Source organism: Pleurodeles waltl, chromosome 12 (genome assembly GCF_031143425.1).
Source record: "Pleurodeles waltl isolate 20211129_DDA chromosome 12, aPleWal1.hap1.20221129, whole genome shotgun sequence".
Lineage (NCBI taxonomy): Eukaryota > Metazoa > Chordata > Amphibia > Caudata > Salamandridae > Pleurodeles > Pleurodeles waltl.
The window spans coordinates 214,013,160-214,036,610 of NC_090451.1; the positions used below are offsets into that span (position 1 = coordinate 214,013,160).

At 46.8% G+C, this 23,451-nt stretch overlaps 1 protein-coding gene across 1 annotated transcript in view; it reads right to left on the minus strand.

The window, feature by feature from the left end:
* The window catches only part of VPS9D1 (VPS9 domain containing 1), a 372,961-nt gene that overhangs the window by 251,874 nt on the left and 97,636 nt on the right, over positions 1 to 23,451 (minus strand). The window contains exon 6 of the mRNA XM_069216666.1: positions 14,777 to 14,839. Coding sequence (XP_069072767.1) covers positions 14,777 to 14,839 — 63 coding nt within the window. The remainder of the gene's footprint in view (positions 1 to 14,776; positions 14,840 to 23,451) is intronic.

Genomic DNA, 23,451 nt, shown 5'->3' on the forward strand with positions numbered 1-23,451 from the left:
GTAAGAAAGATCATTGGGAATACTGGCACCAGATTTACAATGGAAAAAAAGTTCTCGAAGACCTAAAGGTGCCTGGAGTCCTCTGCTTTGTAAATGGGTGAACCAAGTCAGGCGTACCAGCAAGAAGTGCTTACCACACAGGAAATAGAATAAGCGTAATTGAACAAGCATTTATAAATATGGAAGCTTGGATTGTAGTGTAAGACCTATGTGGAACGCAGGATTGAAAGTGACTACGCGCCCTGCTACAAATCCAGCTGACCCTTGCTGACCTCAAGCAACCTGCCTTACAAGGTGAGTATTGGGTGGTCTGTGCAAATATAACCTTGAAACCTACAATAAAAGCCTTGCGATGGAAGCTGGAAATTCAAGAAGCCACAGAACCGCACATTTATGCACTACAGGGTCACTAGATTAATGAAACTGAGCAACTATGGATATAAGGTGGCTGAGATACCACTGAAGAATTTGAAACAATCCTTGAAACGACCTCCACATACTTCACAACAACACAAAGGCAGGAACGCCCTAGTATCACCAAGTCTGGTACACACAGACACAACATAATGAACTAGTTTGACTAGAATGCAGAAAGAAAAAAGAAGTGTTAGCTTGGATGCCAAGGCATCGACATGAGCATCCATTTGGAGAGGAAGCCTTAAAAAATTAGTAGAAAGGGATAGAAAAACTCAAATCGAAAAAGAAATCCTGAAGTAAACTTTGAACACACTAAATAAGGCTCTTGCAGAGACAGCAGGAGATTCTAGATACTGGCATCATGGGGAAGCAGATGTGACAATGTTCACCTGGAAGCAGGAATCAGGGTTTATGAACAGTATATCACTCCAATACCATATATCAGCTCTTAGTTAATACCAAACTTTCATTGATAGGAAGACTGCCTACAATTCAATCGACTGGAACTGTTGTGATCAACATTGAAAGCACAAGAAATCCCAGTTTAATTGCTTACAGTACAGATTCAGTCAAATCAGCATAACTCAGAAAAGTGAGATAATGCAGTAATGGAGAGTGAACCAATAGTTTTGTGATAAACATTGAGGTTTGATAAGGATGTGTCCAGCTGCAACCCAATTTAATCTTACATAACCGTTACTGAAACATACTTCTTAAACATGAACTTGGACTCTCCAAGACTAGGTGGTAAAAAGGTAACGATCCCACTAATTGCAGATGATGCCATTGTCCTGACACTGACCGAACTGGCAATGCACCATACAATTAGGGGCTTTTGGGCATACATAGGAAAAAACAAGCAAACAATTAAAACAATCAAAATTAAATCCATGATCATAAACCTGAAGTCCACACTGAAACAAAGTTTCTCCATCAATGTCGTACCAATATAAAGAGAATCACATGTTGAATGCCTGGAAATCAGATTTGGCACTAGACTCTTCTGGATTCACAAGAAAGAGAAGGTAACATGCTTAATGAAGCAAAGTGTTAAAGCAATCGTGCATTGCAAGAAAAACATAGGAGGAGATTCAATAAAAGACAACCTAGAAGAACAGAAGATGAAAGTGCTCGTAGCAACGACTTTTGAAGCAGACATTTGGGGCTATAAAAGGATCCACAAGCTTCAGAAAATTAAGAACCATTTCTTGAGGAAAACTCTGCTCCTGGGCCAAGGTACCCCACTGAAACCCTTACGGCTTGAACTTGGTTTCAAACCCATAGAGGAAACAATGGAATTGCAATTTGTTTTACTACATGTAAAGATTCATCTAAATTCCTGTGCTGAGGTGCATCTAAAAGCCTTACAAGAAGTTATCACTATGGATGTCCTGAGGAAAAGTGTGTGGATTAAGCATGTACAAAATACATTCCAAGCAACAAGCTGCAGTGACCGCCGGAAGAACTTTCACAACAAAATGGCCATCCACAAACACTGATGGCAGTGTAAGCAATTGCAAAACTGGGTGGCCCTAAAATAAAAATTCATTTTGTATTTTTATGTACAATATCCGCTGCCCTGTGTAAACGTGTTTTGAACTCTTTGTTCAAGAGCCATGGACTAACAGCCATCAAAGAAGCAATGGCACTGTGCTACAGAACTGTGTTATGCCATTAATTGTGTTTGACCAATGACTTTGTGTTTCACCACTGCGCATATTAGTTGTTCAGTGTTCATCAGTAGCACATTACATGTTGTATTCAGTTTGGCTGCCTATTGGCTTTAACATGGAGTTCGACATTGCAGTTGAGACACTGCAGATGAGCTGTGTATTTCCACATGATAGACCAAGCTGTGGTTTTGGTATTGTGTTTACACCGAACCCAAGCGTGATAAGAGAGCGTATATTTTGTGTTTTCCTTTCTATTCAGCCTTGGGAAGAGGCGCGGTTTAGGTGATCTGGCCAATCTCCTATGGCTTGTTTATTTCCCAACTCTGAGAGGAAGGGGCCTGTTAGCAGGCTTTTTACGGTGTCCCTGGGCAGCAGCAAGGGGACATTTTCCAGGACTTCAGTCAGGAGTGGACGTCAGCTGCCTGACCTCCCATTTGGGTGGAAATTCTCTTTCTCGCAGTTGAACAGGAGTCATCAACTTGCAGGCATGAGAAGGATGACGAGCAGTGATAGGCCCTACGGTGATGAATTTTGACTTTTATTCTTTGCTTTGAAGTTATGCTATAATATAATCACATGTATTTGCTGTGTACATTGCAATTGAGAAGTACTTTGATATATTTTGCTTTCATTGCTGTAACTACTTTTAAACGTGTGCCTCCAACCTACTAATCTCGTCTCTCAGGAACCTCGTGGTGAAGTAATAATAATAAATGTCTTCTTTAAACTAAGAAGTGCATTCCAGAAAAGTTTTGTCAGCTCGGTCATAAGATAAGGAAAGCAAAACAAACTGAGACGCTAAATATTTTCCTCTAAGTTGCAGACTACATTGCCTAAGTGTGGTAGCTTACTACGATTGTTCTTAAAAGAATACATGGATGTATTTAAAATTAATGTTTAACATTATGAATACTATATCTGCACAAACCGTTTTTCTCCACTTGTTTCTATTGATCTTTAAAGCCACAGTTGAATTTTTTTTAACAATATTATACACTTGATATATTTCTTCTATTTCAATAATTTAATGGATTGTAGTTGAAACATTAATCTTTACTTGAAACTGTAAGCACAAGTTTCATACTGACAGTGTAAAAGAGAAAAATGTGAGGGATCAAAGTGCCGCGCATGTGCTGCACTAAAGCTTCTCCATGTCTCTGGGCCTCTATGTGCAGTCACCTCCAAGCTGCAGGCCCTGCCCAAGGTGCAGGTTTGAAGATTCCCGATCACCCAAGTTTGCGGTCAACTTTCAGGCCAACTGTTCAGCACCTATAGCACACATTTGAAGACTCTCTGTAGGAAGGCTGGCCCACTGTGTGGTGGCCACCATGGTGTTACATCTTACACTGGGTCCCGGCAAGCCTTATTAGATAGCGTTACAGTGTCTAGGCTGGCAGGGCTCCCTAGTGGTAGCTGTGGTGAGCAGCCAAGACTTATCTAGGAGGACTGTGAAGCACTTGCAATACCACAGCAGTCACACAGCAACTTATCACACATGATAGGAACCACACATTGTTGCAAAACTAAAGGTACTTTATTACAGGAACACAAAACTAGATTACTATAGGCAAACCCCCTACTGGGGGTAAGTACACACAAAATATACACAGGTCAGTACTAGGAATTAGCACAAAATAACAAGGAGCTTCGGGAGGGAGGGAGGGGGCAAACCATATACTAAAAAAGAGGAATGCAAGGATGGGTCTCCCACCAGAGGTTATGGAATAGTTAGAAAAGGGCTGGGAGAGAGCAGAAGCCCAAGAGGTAAGAATCTAGAAAACCCCCAGTGACCAGGAAAGCTGAGGTAAGTTACCCGGTCATCCCATAGGCTAACATGGGGACTCGTAATTGAAATATTGCAAAGGCAGGACCAAGCCTGTGGAACCCAACAGTGGATTCTGGAAGAAGAGGACCTGCAAAATAAGGGGACAGAGTCCAGTCCACGCAGGAGTGTCCAGGTGGGGCAGGAGGCAATGCCCACACTTCTGTGGATGAAGATCCAGGTTGACAGTGGTAGATGAAGTCCAGCTGTGGAGTCCAGGAGCTGCAGAGGAGTCCCTGAAGTCACCTAGGAGCTGTCCCTCGATGGTCGCTGGATTGCAGAAGGGTCAGTGGTCATGAGGACCACTAACAAGCACAATCAAATGCAACTGGAGCTGTTGGAGATTTGCAGAGATGAAGAGAACCAGCAAGGTCCTGGGCACTCAACCCTAGGAGGGTAGTCTGGGTTGACCCTCAGAAGGCAGGAGAGCCAGCAGAACCAGTTGGAGCCCCCTGGAGAAACCTCTGGCAGCAAGCACAGTAAGTCGCAGTGAGGCCCAGATAGCACACCTGAAAAGGAGTCCCACATTGCTGGAGCAGCAGAGAGGAGACTGTCCTTGCAGAGGTAGAGCTCAGGCCGGGGCTAATTGCCGTCTGAAGATCCCTCGGAGCAGAAGTCAACAAACCTTGGCTGCTGCAATGGCCGTGGTGCACAGGGGTTCTTTCTAGGAGGAAGAGGCAAGGGCTTACCGTCTCCCCAGTTGGAAAGAAGGCAGAGAGGACACCTCTGAACCACCACCTGTGTTGGAGAACCTTTGCAGGTCCAAAGGACAGCAGATCTCAGCAGCCGGACGTCATTGCCTTGGGTGCCTGCAAATGCAGGGGAGTGACTCCTTCACTGCAAGGGAGATTCCTTCTTGCTTCTTTGGTGCAGCTGAAGTCTTGCCGATCCAAGAGGATGTACAGCTGTGGAAATGTTGCAAGTTGCCAACAGTAGCGGAAACAATGTTGCAAGGAAAGGTTGTCTCTGGGTTGTAGTCTTGTACAGTTCTTGTGAAGTCCAGCATAGGTTCCTGTGGCCACGAGCAAAAGAGACTGTTGCAGAGGAGTTCTGGTGGTGTCTTGCAATCTGGGGACCCACTGGCAAGGGAGTCCCTAAATAGCCCAAAAAGGGGCGTAGTCACTTATCAGAGGGGATCACTGATGTCATCTGCCTACCCTGACCAGTCAGACGCTCCCAGGGGCCTCTGCCCATCTTGTTTTCAAGATAGCAGAATCAAGTGGCCACCTTGGGGACCTCTGGGCAACACCCCTGAGGTGGTCATGGACAAGGGAGTGGTCACTCCTCTTTCCTTTGTACAGTTTCGCACCAGAGCAAGGACTGGGAGTCCCTGGACTGGTGCAAACTGGATTATGCAAAGGGGCACCAAATGTGACCTTCAAAGCAAACTGGTGGTCTGGGGAGGCTGCTCCTCCCCAGCCTTGTAACACCTATTTCCAAGGGAGAGGAGGTTGTTACCCTCTCCCACAGGAAATCCTTTGTTCTGCCTTTCCCTGCTTGAGCTGGTCAAGCAGCAGGAGGGCAGAATGGCTCTGAGCGGTTGCAGCAGCGTGGGCTGCTTGTAGACCCTGAAAGACTGGTAGGAGCAATACTGGGGGGTCCTCCAAGGAGCCCCCAAAGTGCATGGAATCATGCCACCAAAACTGGCATCAGTATTGGGGTATGAATTCGACATGTTTGATACAAAAGGTGCCTAGGTTCAGGTTACCATAATGTAGCTGGACCATAGGTAGTGACCTATGCCAGTACACAGCTAAAATGGCTTCCCCGCACTGACAAAGTCCCGGGAATTGGAACCGGAGTTCGTAGGGGCACCTCTGCTTTCGCAGGGGTGCACACACACTCGGGGGTCTGCACCCCGCCCTTAAGGCTTGAAGGACCTACCATACGGGTGATTTACAGTGACCTGGTGTAGTGACCAGCAGTGAAAGGGTGCATGCTCCTTTTCACTCAGGCTGCAACTGGCAGGCCTGCAGACACAGTTTCATGGGCTTCCATGGGTGGCATAATGCATAATGTATGCTGCAGCCCATAGGGCACTCCTGGCCAATGGCCTGGGTACCTAAGTACCATCTACTAGGGACTTACAGGGGTACACCAGTATGCCAATTGTGGGGTTTAAAGGGTACCAAGACAATCAAATTCAGAGGAGAGAGGACAATCACTGAGATCCTGGTTAGCAGGATCTCAATGAAAACAGTCTAAGTACAATAACAACAGGCAAAATGTTGGGGTAACCATGCCAGAAAAAGGGACTTTCCTACAGCCCCCTCAAGCTCCTGTGTGCAGTCAATTCCAGACTGCCCCCCACTGCACAAGTCAGTATATTTCCCCTGAAAAACGTGTGCCATCACTTCCAGGTCGTAGGTCTGCTGCTGGTGTACAAGTATGTAGAATGTGCTTAATCCCATGTGCGTAGTTGCCTTCTAGGCTAAAGGCTCAGCTCCTGGTGAATATTTTAGGCCTCCCCTGAAGTCCCTGGGTGTCATCATTTCAAAGATGCTGACCTGGTGCTTGTTTGCAGAACCCCACCACCACTACCACCACCATCCCCAGAACCCTGTATTTCGTTTCACATTTCAGGTTCAGGCACTAGTGAACATGTTTGAAGAACCCCAGTCTCCTCTAAAAACACGTGTCTACAGGCTCAGCCCGTTCCGCATTTCAGTAACCACCTCAGGCCTCTGTCACTTTCATGCTGGTGTATATGATAGACGACCCCCTCCACCCATCCCTGTACAGTCACCACCAGACTACAGGCTTAGACCCTGATACATATGTTTGAAAAATCCACTCTAGCTTGTGTTCACTCACAAAAGGCTGCAGGCTCAGTGCCGCTGGTGGACATATTTGACAAACCTCTTTCTGGGCTGTGGGCATTCACCTGCAATCTGGTGACTCAGCCCCTGGTTGACATATTTGAAGAAGCCCTTCTTACCCGTGTACACTCACATCCAGGCTGCAAGCTCGGCCCCTGGTAGACTTGTTTGGAGAACCTCCTCTATCCTGTGTGCACTCACTTCCAGGTTCAAGGCTCAGCCCTTGGTGGAAATGTTTGAAGAATGCCCTCTAGCCAACTGTGCACTCACCTCCTGTCTGTAGGCTGAGCCCCTGGTGGACATGCTTGACTAACCCCATGTAGCTAGTGTGCACTCTCCTGCAGGCTCATTCCCTAGTGGACATGTTTGACAAGCCCATCGAGCCCACGTGCAATGTCCTGCAGCCTCAGCCCTGGGTGGACATGTTTAACAAACCCTGTGTATTCTTCTCCTGGCTTTCAGGCTAAGCCCCTGGTGGACATGGTTGACTGAACCCATGTAGCATGTGTGTACTCACCTGCATGCTAAGCCCCTTGTAGACATTGGACCAACCAACTCTAGCCTGTGCGCAATCACCTCCAAGGTATAGGCTCAGACCCCGGTGGACATGTTTGACACCCCCCCCTTTAGCCAGCGTGCACACAAAAAGGCTTGGATCCTGGTGAACATGCTTGACAAACCGCCTTCTAACTAGCCCCTGTGAACTCATCTCTGACTAAAAGGCTAAAGACTGTGGCGGATATGATTGACAAACCCCCTCTCTAACCTGTGTGCACTCACCTCCAATCTATAGGCTCAGATCCCGATGAACATGTTTGATGAACCCCTTTCTAGCCTGTGTGCACTCAAATCCAGAGGGCATGTCCAGCCCCTCCCATTCAAGTCTGTATGCAGTCACCTTAAGACTGAACCTCTGCTGCACGTGTTTGAAGAACATCTTTTCAGCCTCTGTGCAGTCACATTCGAGATGCAGACCCCGGTGCACTCGTTTGAAGGACCCTCACATCCCAGACACAAACCCTGATGCATTTGTTTGAAAAGCCCCTCTTCAGCCTCTTTGCAGTCACATTTCAGGCCCAGACCCTGGTGCACTTGTTTTAGGAACCCTAATTCAGCCTCTGTTCAGCCACATTCCAGGCCCAGACCCTGGTGCATTTGTTTGAAGAGCCCCTCTTCAGCCTCTGTGCAGCCACATTCCAGGTGCAGACGCTGGTGCATTTGTTTTAAGAACCCTTCTTTACCGTCTGTGCAGTCACATTCCAGACCCAGGCCCTGGTGCATTTGTTTGAAGAGCCCCTCTTCAGCCTCTGTGCAGTCACATTCCAGGCCCAGACCCTGTTGCACTTGTTCTAAGAACACCTCTTCAGCCTCTGTGCAGCCACATTCCAGGCGCAGACCCTGGTGCATTTGTTTGAAGAGCCCCTCTTCAGCCTCTGTGCAGTCACATTCCAGGCCCAGACCCTGGTGCACTTGTTCTAAGAACACCTCTTCAGCCTCTGTGCAGCCACATTCCAGGCGCAGACCCTGGTGCATTTGTTTGAAAAGCCCCTCTTCAGCCTCTTTGCAGTCACATTTCAGGCCCAGACCCTGGTGCACACTTGTCTGAAGAACCCCTATTCACCCTCTGTGCAGCCACATTCCAGGACTAGACCCTGGTGCACTTGTTTTAGGAACCCTAATTCAGCCCCTGTTCAGCCACATTCCAGGCCCAGACCCTGGTGCATTTGTTTGAAGAGCCCCTCTTCAGCCTCTGTGCAGGGTTATTCCAGGCCCAGACCCGGGTGCACTTGTTTGAAGAGCCCCTCTTCAGCCTCTGTGCAGCCACATTCCAGGGGCAGACCCTGGTGCATTTGTTTTAAGAACCCTTCTTTACCGTCTGTGCAGTCACATTCCAGACCCAGGCCCTGGTGCATTTGTTTGAAGAGCACCTCTTCAGCCTCTGTGCAGTCACATTCCAGGCCCAGGCCCTGTTGCACTTGTTCTAAAAACACCTCTTCAGCCTCTGTGCAGCCACATTCCAGGCCCAGGCCATTTGTTTGAAGAGCCCCTCTTCAGCCTCTGTGCAGTCACATTCCAGGCCCAGACCCTGGTGCACTTGTTTGAAGAGCCCCTCTTCAGCCTCTGTGCAGCCACATTCCAGGTGCAGACCCTGGTGCATTTGTTTTAAGAACCCTTCTTTACCGTCTGTGCAGTCACATTCCAGACCCAGGCCCTGGTGCATTTGTTTGAAGAGCCCCTCTTCAGCCTCTGTGCAGTCACATTCCAGGCCCAGACCCTGTTGCACTTGTTCTAAGAACACCTCTTCAGCCTCTGTGCAGCCACATTCCAGGCGCAGACCCTGGTGCATTTGTTTGAAGAGCCCCTCTTCAGCCTCTGTGCAGTCACATTCCAGGCCCAGACCCTGGTGCACTTGTTCTAAGAACACCTCTTCAGCATCTGTGCAGCCACATTCCAGGCGCAGACCCTGGTGCATTTGTTTGAAAAGCCCCTCTTCAGCCTCTTTGCAGTCACATTTCAGGCCCAGACCCTGGTGCACACTTGTCTGAAGAACCCCTATTCACCCTCTGTGCAGCCACATTCCAGGCCTAGACCCTGGTGCACTTGTTTTAGGAACCCTAATTCAGCCCCTGTTCAGCCACATTCCAGGCCCAGACCCTGGTGCATTTGTTTGAAGAGCCCCTCTTCAGCCTCTGTGCAGGGTTATTCCAGGCCCAGACCCGGGTGCACTTGTTTGAAGAGCCCCTCTTCAGCCTCTGTGCAGCCACATTCCAGGGGCAGACCCTGGTGCATTTGTTTTAAGAACCCTTCTTTACCGTCTGTGCAGTCACATTCCAGACCCAGGCCCTGGTGCATTTGTTTGAAGAGCACCTCTTCAGCCTCTGTGCAGTCACATTCCAGGCCCAGGCCCTGTTGCACTTGTTCTAAGAACACCTCTTCAGCCTCTGTGCAGCCACATTCCAGGCCCAGGCCATTTGTTTGAAGAGCCCCTCTTCAGCCTCTGTGCAGTCACATTCCAGGCCCAGACCCTGGTGCACTTGTTTGAAGAGACCCTCTTCAGCCTCTGTGCAGTCACATTCCAGGCGCAGACCTTGGTGCATTTGTTTTAAGAACCCTTCTTTACCGTCTGTGCAGTCACATTCCAGACCCAGGCCCTCGTGCGTTTGTTTGAAGAGCCCCTCTTCAGCCCCTGTGCAGTCACATTCCAGGCTCAGACCCCGGTGCACTTGTTCTAAGAACACCTCTTCAGCCTCTGTGCAGCCACATTCCAGGCCCAGGCCATGGGGCATTTGTTTTAGGAACCCTTCTTCACCGTCTGTGCAGTCACATTCCAGACCCAGGCCCTGGTGCATTTGTTTGAAGAGCCCCTCTTCAGCCCCTGTGCAGCCTCATTCCAGGCCCAGACCCCGGTGCACTTGTTTTAAGAACACCTCTTCAGTCTCTGTGCAGGGTTATTCCAGGCCCAGACCCCGGTGCATTTGTTTTAAGAACACCTCTTCAGTCTCTGTGCAGGGTTATTCCAGGCCCAGACCCCGGTGCATTTGTTTTAAGAACACCTCTTCAGTCTCTGTGCAGGGTTATTCCAGGCCCAGACCCTGATGCACTTGTTTTAAGAACCATTCTTCACCGTCTGTGCTCTAGTTTACAGAAACCCCCAAGTCTATGTTCAGTCAATTCCTGGCTCCATTACAGGCTCAAACCTCAAACCTCGTACATCTGCAGTCATCCTGCAGCTCCTGCCCTCTAAAAGCACATATATAGATTTATGTTCACCCATCCTGTTGAGGGACCTCCCGGGAAGAGGGTGAATAAGATAAATAAAATCAAAGCGGTGACACCGAGTATTTCATGAAACAAACGGAAAAGATACAAGATACAGCCTTCTTTATACTCGCGGTTGTTGATTCTGGTGTTCCTGCGGCGAGGCTAAGAGTGAAAAGAAACATCACTCAAGTGCAAATACACCACTCAAACCTCTATTGAGTCAATGAAGGAGACAAACACCCTCTTAATTCCATTAGCAGTGTTTGATAAGAGGCAGACGTCCGCGATAAAAAAGGGGCTGGTACAGACCTAATCCACATGGTGTGGAAATGCAAGGTAGTGTCAAATTTCAAGGGTGTGCTGATCAACAGATACGAATGCTTGTAGGAAATTAAACAGAATACATATCGCACGACTGTATTTTGGGACTTAACCCTAAAAAGTAAAACCCAGAAAACGTGATATAAATTTGGGAACGGCTAAGAAACGTATTTGATTCAATGATTGCCACGCAGTGTGAACGGGGTTTAGCAGCGGAGAAGCGAATGTCACTAGTGATGCAAAGTCGGATGAGAACCTCCTGTAAAGTGAGCAAATACTACGAGCTTTTATCGAACCCGAAGATGGCGGGAACTGTTCTGAAGATATTAAAGGTGTTGGGTAGGGAAATGATGGCTGCATTTGCTTGAACATATTTTACAATATCAAATGCACAAAGAGTTGAAACACCCCTGGTCTGAATACAGTAAATTCTAGTTTGGAACACAATGCGCTGGTAAGTACTCAGGACTGGCTGATCTGAAGTAAGCTGTATGGTTTTATTTTCGTTGTTGTTTGGAAAACAATAACATTTGTGTGTGTTTTGTAACACCATTCAGTATGGATTGTGCTCCACAAAGTCACAATGCGAAGGAATGTACTGAAAATGTACATACAAATTCAGCGGGAGGGGTATGAGACCTATTTATTTTATTTTGCTGAGCACAAACGTAGCCCAAAATGCTAAATTTTAAAAGAGCATGTTGTCATAAATGTCCGGATGAGCAGCCCTGATTCCAATGACTGCAGGTTGAAGGTACTGTTTCTTTAGCCTCATCATCTTCACTACTTTGAAAAGCACTTCATACTGGCAACTTAAGCCTGCTTCTTAGCACTCCTTCTTTGGGATGATCGAAGGAGTTGGGCAACCCGTGCCCACCAACCAATCAGATCAGAAAGATCCTCTCTTTACAGAAGGCTGGGACTGTGCCAGTGAGAACATACTCAGCTAATACCACACCCATTCTGTACATTCTACAGCTTAGTGCTCTGAACCCTGCTGCACTCTAGTCAACACCCAAAGTAAGCAAAGTGCCCGATAAATATATCATGTCACTCCAGAAAAGTAAATATCCCATTACTTCTGCAGTGTTTCAGAAACACACTCCCAGTATTTGTCAGGTGTGTTAGCAGACAAATGAAAATTATATGATTTGCAGAAGGTCATAGTGTCATCAGGAGCATCACAAGGGCAGCAAGTAATTTGTGTTTAGAAACGGTGGACTGGCCATACTCAGAGACAGCACCTTGATTCCCATTTAAAATGTGTGTTCCTTAAATATGTGCAGAACAAACAATTATTTTAGGAACCTAAACAAGACAAACCTTTACCACATGATTAGCCAGTCCACATTATTTAGTACCTAGGAAACACGGGCAGCCAGGACACATGTGCATGTTAGAACTGGCCACCATTCTAACCTACTTGGACCTGAGGAGGCAGTGGTCAGTCTGAACACAGAGAACCTTTCAGGGCAAGCAGTGTCAAACGCTCTCAAGAAAGCAATGCACGATCGATGAGATGACGCTCAGCATGAATGCTACGGAACTAGTCATCACATAGTCACCAGCCATAGTCGTTGACTAAAATAAAGCTGAAGGACACCCCCATGTATCCACTGCCCACCACCACCGTCCCAGGGTAGTGCATCTTCACTCTTTTCAGAAGGTAACAGGTTGAACTGGCCAAACTCTCTGAACATGCTGAACGTGGCCCTCTTGAAGAATGCAGCGAACTGGACATACAGAGGACACCACACAGTGTCCTTCAGCAGTACACTACGTGCCCCACCTGTCCCCTAAACATGATCCAAGAGGCCACAGAAGCGCTGCTCTGACTTTGCACCCAGATTTCACTTTTAGTGCAATGTGGAGCCTGAACACTCCATTTACTTTCTTTTTAGAAAAATAGCTCGTTGGCGGGTGGGCCAGATGGTAGGTTGGAGGCGTAAACTTATTACGTTGCTTTATACAGTTATTTGAAATGCAAAGGGACACACAGATGAAGAGTGCTGGGTGATATCGAAGAACTGTAACGCAATCAAAGTTCTTTCTTCTCACTCACTTTGCTCAGTCATTGGAAGGCAGATTTAGGACGTTTTGTGAAAGGTCTAGACTGAAACACACCTGTTGGCATTTTGTACAGTGCATGGGATAGGGCACACAACAGGGGAACATGCATACAGATGCAGACAAAGCAATGCACATCTACAATCAAAGACAGACAAGTAAACAGACAAGAGTAACAGATGTATGCTAAGCACAGAAACAGATCCCACACATACAGACAGACAACACACACAGGCATAAATACAGATGGATGCAGGAATTAGTGACTGAGTATTTGGTTCAATTGATACACGGACAGGTGTACAAATGGGCATGTTGATGGGGTGAATAAACAAATAAAAAAAACAATAACGATCTGTTTACTGCTTTCGAAATGTTTGTTTGCGTCTCCTACATTAACATTCTGCTGAAGTGTTTCAAGAGAATGTGCAAACCACAGGTAAACTTTTTTCTCAGGTTTTGCACAAAAATGTTTATCTGTGAATCGTTTATCATAATAAATATGCTGCAAGAAGCTATAGCAGGGTTAACCTTCTACAAAGTTTTAATGCCCCAAATAGATAACACTTACTGCGAAAAATACATATTTTCATTGTAGGAATAAAGGCAAGTTTTGAAAAAAACAGGACCTTACACTGAACTCCTAAATCCCTATACTCTAAAATTCATACAATCACACTGAACGCCTGACTCCCTCAAAGAGGTTGAGGCCCAACTGGCGCTGCTGGGCAAGGGGCGTTTCCCCAAGAGGCTGGAAGAGAGGGGGCCGCTGTTGTTACTGGCAGCCGGTTTTGTAGCAATGCATCAGTTTTAAAAGCACTGTAGAGTTTCTTGTACATCCAACAGTTTTCAGGCAACAATAAAAGTGCCAAGATAACTCTGGTGATTAACGTACCTGTTGGAAAGAGATCTGAGTGTTTTCTAGTAGCAGTTTTGATTAATCTATGGTAGAACAAACGGTTAATATGTTTGCTGCAAAGAGCATGTACTGTGCAGATCACAGAACAGTATTTTATGTGCCTAGCTCAGGAGGATACGGATTTTATCACAGATCTCCTTTTGTTACTGTGCAGTTCAAAAGTTAAAGTAATAATCTGGCACAGTGAGCTATTAACTGCCAGCAAAGATCTGCATGCATATCATAAATCAAGATTCATTAAAGCAAAAACCTTAAAAGAAAATAATAAAATGTTCTTTTTACGCATTACGTCAAGTAAAGCAACTGTGTAACCACAATGGAAATCATCACACACCCCAGCTCTTGCTACAGCAGGGACCCTGCAGGCAACTAAGCGGACAGTGATGAGGCCTCATTAGGTCGAAGCCAGTCTGTGGCTCCTTGTGTTCCCATCTGGAGGGGCAAGTTGGAATGGATGGTCCCCATGAGGAGCAGGGTCAGTACTAATTTGTTCCACTCTAGATAGAGCCCACCTTAGGCAGTGGGTGAAAATGGAAGGGTTGGATTGCTGCCCATTGTAACTGACAGTGGTTTCATATATCTGCAAGTATTTCTCCCATCATGGACTAAGTTGATAGTGCCAGGAGATGAGAAGGCCAAGAGTGACCACCTACGATTGACATTACGGATAGAAGAAATACCCTAAAAACCTGTGCCTGCTGTTCAATTATCCATATAGCTAAGGCCATACCATCAGGGATTCTATATTCTCCTGCTTTTCTTTAACAAGCGAATGCATTCTGAGAATTGTAGTATGGATGGATTTCAACTGCACCAACTCCCTTCAAAACAATGACTTGTGAAACAAAACCTCCTGACTGTAACATAGCATCCCTAATCGCTAGGAAAATCTAGTAACCTTGCGTTGTCATCCCTGTTTCCATCGCTGTGGCCCCAACACTATAAGAAACCTTGCTCCCATAGCAACAAAGGATACAGTTTCTTCTCTTGCTTTAGCAATCACCAGGTTTTCCATCATTTGTCGCTGCAGTGATAACGTCTGGAATGGGAATACAGACCAAAGATCATTTTGTGCATGAATACATACAGAACAAGAAAGAGAATCTGAAAACAGGCATGAGAACACACAGATTGACAAGTTAAGCACAGGTCAAGTACAAATGGTAGAGGAGCAAACAACAGGCAGACCCATGCTGATAAAGGAACGGTAGAGATGCAGAGCCAAACACTGATAAATGAGCGTGGACTGAGCTACTACCTCGTAGTGAGGAGGCCGGCAAGAATGCACATAAGAGAGTGCAGCACAGGCAAATGTACACCAACAAAGAAGCAGGGGACAAGCAGAACTACAAGCTGATAGAGAAGCAGAGCACATCAGGACTACAAAGACTCCAGGCAGAAACAATAGCATGTGTTTCAAGGGTTTGGGACAGATAGGACTACAGAAACGCTGGGGCTGAAGAGGAAAGGAGATCAGTCACGCAGGTACAGAGCTTCCCTAGTCTAATTGCACTCTGGGCCTCATACTACATTTCAATCCGTAGTACAGGCCCCTGCTTCAAGAAGAGATTGCCTAGCATACAGAGACTTCATTTTGTATTGTAGAATTTTTCTTTCCTTTCCCTTAGTGTCCTATGCCGCATTTAACTGTAGTAAATGCAGTAATGGCAATGTGGTGTGACGAAGGCATTATGGCCCATATGCACAAAAGTTATTTACATTTTATAATGGTCTGAAATGCAATTTCGACCCGTTAGGAAATGCAAAACACTCTTTCCAAATGTACAAATGGGCTCTGTGGGGTCGTAAACTGCAATTTCTACCCAGTAGAAATCACGTTTTGCAAGTACCAAAATAGAAAATCGCAAATAGGGAATTCCTATTTGTGAATTCCTAAGCACGTGTACATAACATTTCCTAAATGTCAAAGGGGCATTTAGGAAATGCTATTGCCATTGAATCTAATCTGAAGATACCCAGGTGCAATTTTCAAAAATGCATCCAAAATGCAGTTATTACAGTGCCATGTAGTATACTCACTCGTCCCAAGGGCATAGGAGCGCAGTACATATGCACCCCTTACTAGGTAAGTATGGTGGGGGAAGGGGCTAGGCCCATAGGTACAAAGGGATTTGCATTTCCAAAAGTGTGATCTCCTAATAGGAAATGTGACTTCTAGCTGCAGATTCCTTACCTTTGAATAGATACCCAAGCCATACCATACTGGTGGTGGGCTGCAGACAAATTTTCTCACTAGGAAGTCCTGCAGGACCAAACAGGCAAAATGCCCATCTCCGCATACCTGGCTGTCCAGGTAGTAGGGTTTTGCAAATGTGTGCAATGATGCCCACCTTGCTGCCTGACAAATATCCAGGACCGGAACGTCGGGAGCTAATGCTGTGGTCGCAGCTTTACTCCTTGTGCAATGGGCCCTCAAGCCCTCAGGAGGCTGCTTTATGGCCAGCATGTAGCAGATTTTTAATACAGAGAAGGACCCAGTACGAAATGGTTTGTTTCTGTACTGCCCGACCCTTCTTTGCTCCTACAAATCCCACAAAGTTGGTCGTCCAGCTGGAACTCTTTTGTGTGATCAAGGTTGAACAACAATGCTCTTTTTAGGTCCAGCCTGTGGCGTCACTCCTCTTCCTTAGAAGGATGCAAGAGAGCAAAGAATGTGGGCCGGGCGACAGTCGGTCCTACATAAAATGGGGTCACCACTTTTAGGAGGAAAAAGGCACAGGTGTGAAGCACCACTTTACTAGGAAACATTATGAGATATGGAGGTTTCGATGACAAGGCCGGCAGCTCACTCACCCTCCGGGCAGATGTTATCACCACGAGAACGACTGTTTTGATGGTGAGCATCCTGAGGGGACACGTATGACGTGGCTCAAATGGAGCACACATCAGAAATGTAAGAACCAAATTCAGGTCCCACTGAGACATGATGAAGGGCAAAGGTGGAAACATTTGTACAAGCCCTTTTAGAAACCTATTTACAATAGGGGACTCAAATAACGATAGTTGGTCAGGCAGCTGCAGAAAAGTAGATAAAGCAGACAGATAGTACTTAAGAGTGCCCAGTGCAGAGCCCTGCTTGTAAGGGATGGAATGAAAAGAAGAACATCAGAGAGAGAAGCAGAAAGAGAATCTAAAGACTCATTTGTACAATATTTTACAAATCTTTGCCAACAGCAGGCATACACCATTTTTGTGGAGGAATGCCTAGGTGCTAAAATAACATTACAGACCTCAGGAGGAATGTCAAAGCCTGTCAACTGTCACCGCTCAATCTCAAGGCATGAAGGCGTAGAGTTGACAGGTTCAGGTGGAGAACTCTCCCCTGCTGCTGTGACAGAGGATCCTCCCAAAGGGGCAGCCTGATCAGAGGACTGATGCTCATTTTTAGAAGCTCAGGATACCAGACTCTCCTTGCTCAGTCTGGAGCCACAAGGATTACTTGGGCCTGGTCATTCTTGATCTTCTTGGGAACTCTCGGCAGGTGTGGGATGGGCGTAAAGACATACAGAGAGGGCCTGAGCTCCACTTGTGACGAAAAACATTGCTGAGCAATTGCCGCCCTGGAAAATCCAACACACAATACTGCTGACATTGCACATTCGTCTCTTGAAGGTGAACAGATCTAACTAAGTTTCTCACCACTGTTGAAAGAGTCCTTGCGCCACCCCTGAATGGAGATGCCACTCATGATCTGCTAGGCATTGACGGCTGAGTTAGCCGGCCCTGGCATTCAGAGAACACAACAGGTATTGAACCACCAGGGTAAAGCCGTGCAGTTCCAGCCATGTCCAGAGATGCATGGCCTCTTGACAAAGGGTCCACTACCCCACCCTGCCCTGCTTGTTGCAGTACCACATTGCGGTGTTGTTGTCTGTAAACACCTGCATTAACTTCCCCTTGACAGAGGTAAGAAATGCTTTCAATGCTAGCTGAATCACCCGGAGCTCCAGCAGATTGATGTGGAGTCTGGATTCTGCCGGAGACCAGAGTCCTCTGATCTCCACCTCTCCCAGATGGCCGCCCCATCCCAGAAGAGATACATCTGTCACTACTGTCCGGTCTCAGTGGGGAAGGGAGAGGAGTCTGCCTCTGACCCAATTGCGGTTCGTAATCCACCACTGCAGGTTTTCTGCAGTTCCCTCTGAGATCTGGACAATGTCAGAGAGATTTCCCTAATGCTGCGCCCACTGGAACTTCAGGTCCCACTGCAGAGCCCGCATATGCCATCTGGCATGATTTACCCACAGGAGGCCATCAGACCCAACAGCCTCAGAGTCAGTCTAATGAAACCCAGGATAGAGGACGAAACATTGGTATCATAACCTGAATATCCTGGACTCGATGCTCAGCCCTAAACAACACTGTGTCCAGAACAGCTCTGATGAAAGACAACGTTTGAGAGGGAGTCAGGTGTGACTTTGCCACATTTATAGTGAACCCCAGCGAATACAGGAGGTCCGCCATAATCTGGAGGTGGGAGATGGCAGTCTGGGGCGAGGCCACCTTCAACAGCCAGTCGTCGAGGCTGGAGAAGACTGAAACCCCTAATCTGTGCAGATGAGCTGTGGCCACCGTAATCTCCTTGGGGTGCTGGCAAGGCCAGATGGGAGCACAGTGAACTGAAAGTGCTCATAGCCTATCTTGAATCGCAGGTTATGCCTGAGGGCATGCAGGATGGGTATGTGGAAATACGCATCCTGTAAGTACAACGCTACCAACCAGTCTTTTTGGTCTAGGGCAGACAAGATCTGAGGTAGCGTGAGCATCTTGAACTTCTCCTTCTTGAGGAGGAGAGAGTGATGGTCCATAGGTCTAGAATAGGGTGAAGACTCTTGTTCTTTTTGTGTATCAGAAAGTAGCACGAATAACAACCACTGCCTACGTATGATATTCTTAAACTCCCTTAACGAAGAGAGCTGTAACTTCCTCTCGGAGAACCGACAAATGATCCTCCTCCAGCCGTTCGTATGTTGGCAGTATTTGGAGAGGAAAAGATTGGAAAGGTAGGGCATATTCATTCTGAATGACCTGCAGAACCCAAGTCCCGTCTTTCACTGCTTGGGAGAGGTTGGCCTGGCCTCCTCCCGGACCTGTGGCAGCACTTGCGCAACGGTATCCCCATAAGGTGTGCAAGAAACGGCCCAATAAGCATGAGGTGTTCACCGACCTCAATGTCAGGTTGGTGAAAGAAAAAACATCTTCTTTTCAAGCTGGTCCGACCTCTTGGATTCCCTGTCCGGGGGAGTGGAAGGGAACGTGGCATAGGAAGTGGAGGCTTGGAATATCAAGCTTTCAGGGGTAGGGTTTGGTTGAGGAAACTAGGGTTGCCTGGTGCAGGGCGATGGTGGCGGGCAATCGTCTTATTTACAGGAGCCCTTGATCTCGGCCTAGACCAAGTTCCCAGCAGGACAGTAAGTGCTTCATTAAAGGGCTGGAGAAGTGGAAGCCCCAGTCTGAAGCACTTCAGTCAAGAGGTTAGATTTGACAGCCACTAGGTTAGTTCAAGGTCCAGGATCTCCGCTGCCCTGCACACTATCATTGCATAGGAAGCTTCCTCAGTAGCCATAGTGGGGGTAGAGAGCAAGCTAGTATCTGGAGAGGTGTTTAGTCCACAGGTCCCTCCTAGTTCCTCGTACCAATCCACATATCTATCTGGTGTTTTAAAGGGTCCAGTGACCCTTCCCAAACTTCTCCCATGTCTGTTTCCTGAGCATTATTTTCAACAGCCAATCGGGCACCTATGGGTGCCATCAGCTCTGGAATCAGCAACGAGTGGCGCCATACCAGATCACCCGGGTTCAGAATGGGGCTGGCATTGGAGTTGTGACAACGCACCAGAGAAGGTTGAATGGGTACGGCCAGAGCCAATCCTGATTCAGATCCATGAGACCCCCATCAGAACAGAGGTCAAAGCCACTGGCGTGGAACCTGATGGGGTCTCCTCCAGGCCTGTGGCCCCAAAGACCCTCCGGAGGGGTAGGCCCGCTCGAATATGTGGCGCATTGTCTCATAGAAGTCTTTTACCTGAGGGGGTCTTTCTGGCTCCCGGAAATGGAGGGAGGCACGAAGTCAGACCTGGGATTGGTTCTGCAGAACTCATTGCATCGGCCGACGGACGTGGCATTTAGATTTCTTCTTGTGCCTCTTCCCCGAGTGCCCCAAGGACCTCGAGTGGGGAAAAACAGGACATGGGGCTCCTGGAGCAGTCCCGCAGCCTTCTACTCGACTGGGACCATGAGCTCAGAGGAGTCACGCCGGATGGCGCAGATTGCCGGGCCGCAAGCAGTGTTAGGGACTGCTCCCTAAATGCCTTTGGTGCCGTGGCCCAACAGTCCAACCACAACTTTGAGTCATGGTTGCGCTCGAGACACCATAGGTGTTGAGGATCGATAACCAACATGGCACAGTGACAGGCGCCACACAGCTTGAATCCTACGTTACTGGGTGACATCCTTGACACACTTTCAAAAATTCTCAACAAAATGTAGAAAAAAGCCGGTCAAAACCAACAGCGGGGTAGCTCTCTCTGGATCTGTGCTAATTGACGCGGAAAAAACCCCCACATCTGGCACCAACGATGACACCATGAGGAACCGAATGGAGCCACCAGGCGGCACGTGCATGGTTATTGTTCAGGCAAAAGTTTCCAGATTCAGTCTGACACCTGGGGAAATTCAAAGGTAAGGCATCTGCAGCTAGAAGTCCCTATTAGATTAGACCATTCTTTAGGAGGACTGTAGTAGCTGCTTTCCTCTTATATAACAGCATTGGGATTCCCTGGAAACTGTCCATTAGCTTTCGGTTACCCCACTGGACTACCAGAGGTAATGCAATGAGCTCCAGATTGTTTGTGTGCTTCTGATACTGTTCATTTGAACTCATCATCCCAAATAGTTGGTATATTTGGTAGGATTTTCTAATTTATTTGGTTTGTCAAAGAACTAATGAAGGGTCTTCACATCAACAACAGTCACTAGGAACTATACAGTCTGCAATGGAAGAGAAGTAAACGTTTTTAGAATATGACCTGGAGACCATATTCTTCAATACACAGCTTATTAACTGAAAATCATGTGCTGACGTCTGATATCTGCTTGCTTTTATCAAGAAGTCTTCAAGACGTCGTCAAGGTTCTACTGCAATGCACTTGCAGAATACTCTGGATGTCGACTTGTGGCTGAATGGAAGGACTTTGCATTGGTACTGGATGGTGTTCACGAACGTTCTTCAAGATCGTTAGTGGTTTTGTGTGATTGTTATGTGGAAATACTAACCTTGCTTATCCATCATATACATCCAAAACGCCTGTTGAAAAATCAGATGTAAGGCTAGAATCCTTAATTGCTCTTCTCACATGCTGTATGTTTTCAAAAGCAACATGAGCCTGTATTCTTTTTTTGTATATACCTTGAGTTTATATCATAGCCTTTTCTGCGCTTTGCAGTTTCCTCTAGTTGAATGCACACTCCATAAAATAATAATTAAATAGTTAAATAAATAAAAAAAATGTAGAGACTCATTCTCGTTTCTGGTGCAGGCAGAAGCGAGCTTCAAGATTTTTTTTTGCAGATGGTGCTATGCAGATCATGTGGGTGGAAAGCTTGGAGATGCAAACTTGTACTTTAATGCATACAGTTTCTTTACAATGTTATTTTATCCATTTGTCTTTTGTGATCCCCTGCTATTCTCCCAGGCATTTCACAATACTCCAACTACAAGTGCGAGTTATGGTAAGAGCAAAGGGATGAGGTTATTGTTTGGGAGCGGCGGATTACTAATCTGCAGATAATAACAACTGCTGACTTTTCTTTTCACTGGAATATCTTTTTTATTGGTAGTGGGGCTTCTGTTGAGACTTACAGCATGTCGCCCCCACTATGATGAACGCTTAACGGGAAATTAACAAACTCTCATTAATTACGTCTTAAGAATTCTGATGATTGCCCTCTGGGTTGATCTAAATAAATGCTTGTAATGACTCCCAAACAATATATATCTCCCTAGAAACTTCAGGCACTGATGATTTTGATGATGTGAAACATATATTTTAGGCTGCTTCATCAGTCATTCCGCTATCCTCATCTAGTAGAATTGAAGATGAAGTAGATGCTGGATACCTTTTCCACAGCTACTAAAGCAAGGATGGAATCTGCTAGTGGGTCTAACCTTGGAAAACGTTTTTCTGCTCTAGAGGCTTGTATTTCTTTATCAGAGAAGTGGCTGCTTCTTTCATTAACTCAACAGTAGGTATCAGTCAGTAGCTCAGGTACAAAAGGGTTAAGAAGACTGGATGGTAGCGAATGTTGCAGTTTCTCAAAAATGGCATAAGATTGGAGTGCTACGTATCGTTGCGTTTAGTTAACAGTTCATGAAAAGCTGCGATAGCAAATGGGTGGATGTGAGAAAGTAGCCTCTTTCTAGCATGATTACCCCCATTTTTGGCCTATTTGTCAGTGTTTGTCAGTGTGTTTTTACTGTCCCACTGGGATCCTGCTAGCCAGGATCCCAGTGCTCATAGTTTGAGGCCTATATGTCAATATGTTTTACTGTTTTGTCAGTATGCCTGACTGTGTGACTGGCGTCCTGCTAACCAGAACTCCAGTACTTATGCTCTCTCTGATTCTAAATTTGTACTTACATACTGGTAACCCAGTATTCCACTCCAAATTGGCATACTGGACCCCCTTATAAGTCCATAGTATATGGTATCTAGGTACCCAGGGCATTGGGGTTCCAGGAGATCCTTATGGGCTGCAGCATTTCTTTTGCCACCTACAAGGAGCTCATACAAACACTTCTTCAGGACTGCATTGCAGCCTGAGTGAAATAGTGTAAGCACTATTTCACAGCCATTTTCACTGCCCCAGGTCACTTATAAGTCACCTATATATCTAACCTTCAGACCCTGAAGGGTAGGTGCATACTACCTGTGTGTGAGGGCACCCTGCACTAGCAGAGGTGCCCCCACGTCGTCCAGGCCCATGTTCTTGGACTTAGTGAGTGCGGGGACGCCATTATAAGTGTGCACTACATATAGGCCAATACATAAATGTAGCTTCACAATGGTAACTCTGAATATGGCCATGTGAGTTGTCTAGGAACTGGAAATTGTACCCCCAATCTGATTCTAGTATTGGGAGGCCAATTCCATGCACCCTGGGGGCTCCACCATGGACCCCCAGTACAGCCATACCAGTCTTATGAGGTTTTCACTGCAGCCACTGCTGCTGCCACCTCAAAGACAGGCTTCTGCCCTCCGGAGGCTTGGGCAACCCAATCCCAAAAAGGCACAATAAAGCATTTCCTTTGGGACAGGGGTGTTACACCCTCTTCCTTTGGAAATAGGTGTTACATGCATGGGAGGGGTAGCCTCACAGAGCCTCTGGAAATGCTTTGAAGGGCACAGATGGTGCCCTCCTTCCATAATCCAGTCTACACTGGTTCAGGGACCCCCAGTCCCCGCTCTGTTTTGAAACTGGACAAAGGAAGGGGGAGTGGGCACTCCCCTGTCCATCACCACCCCAGGGGTGGTGCCCAGAGCTCCTCCAGAGTGTCCCTGGGTTCTGCCATCTTGTTTTCAGGATGGTCAGGGAACTCTGGGAGCATCTGAGTGGCCAGTGCCAGCAGGTG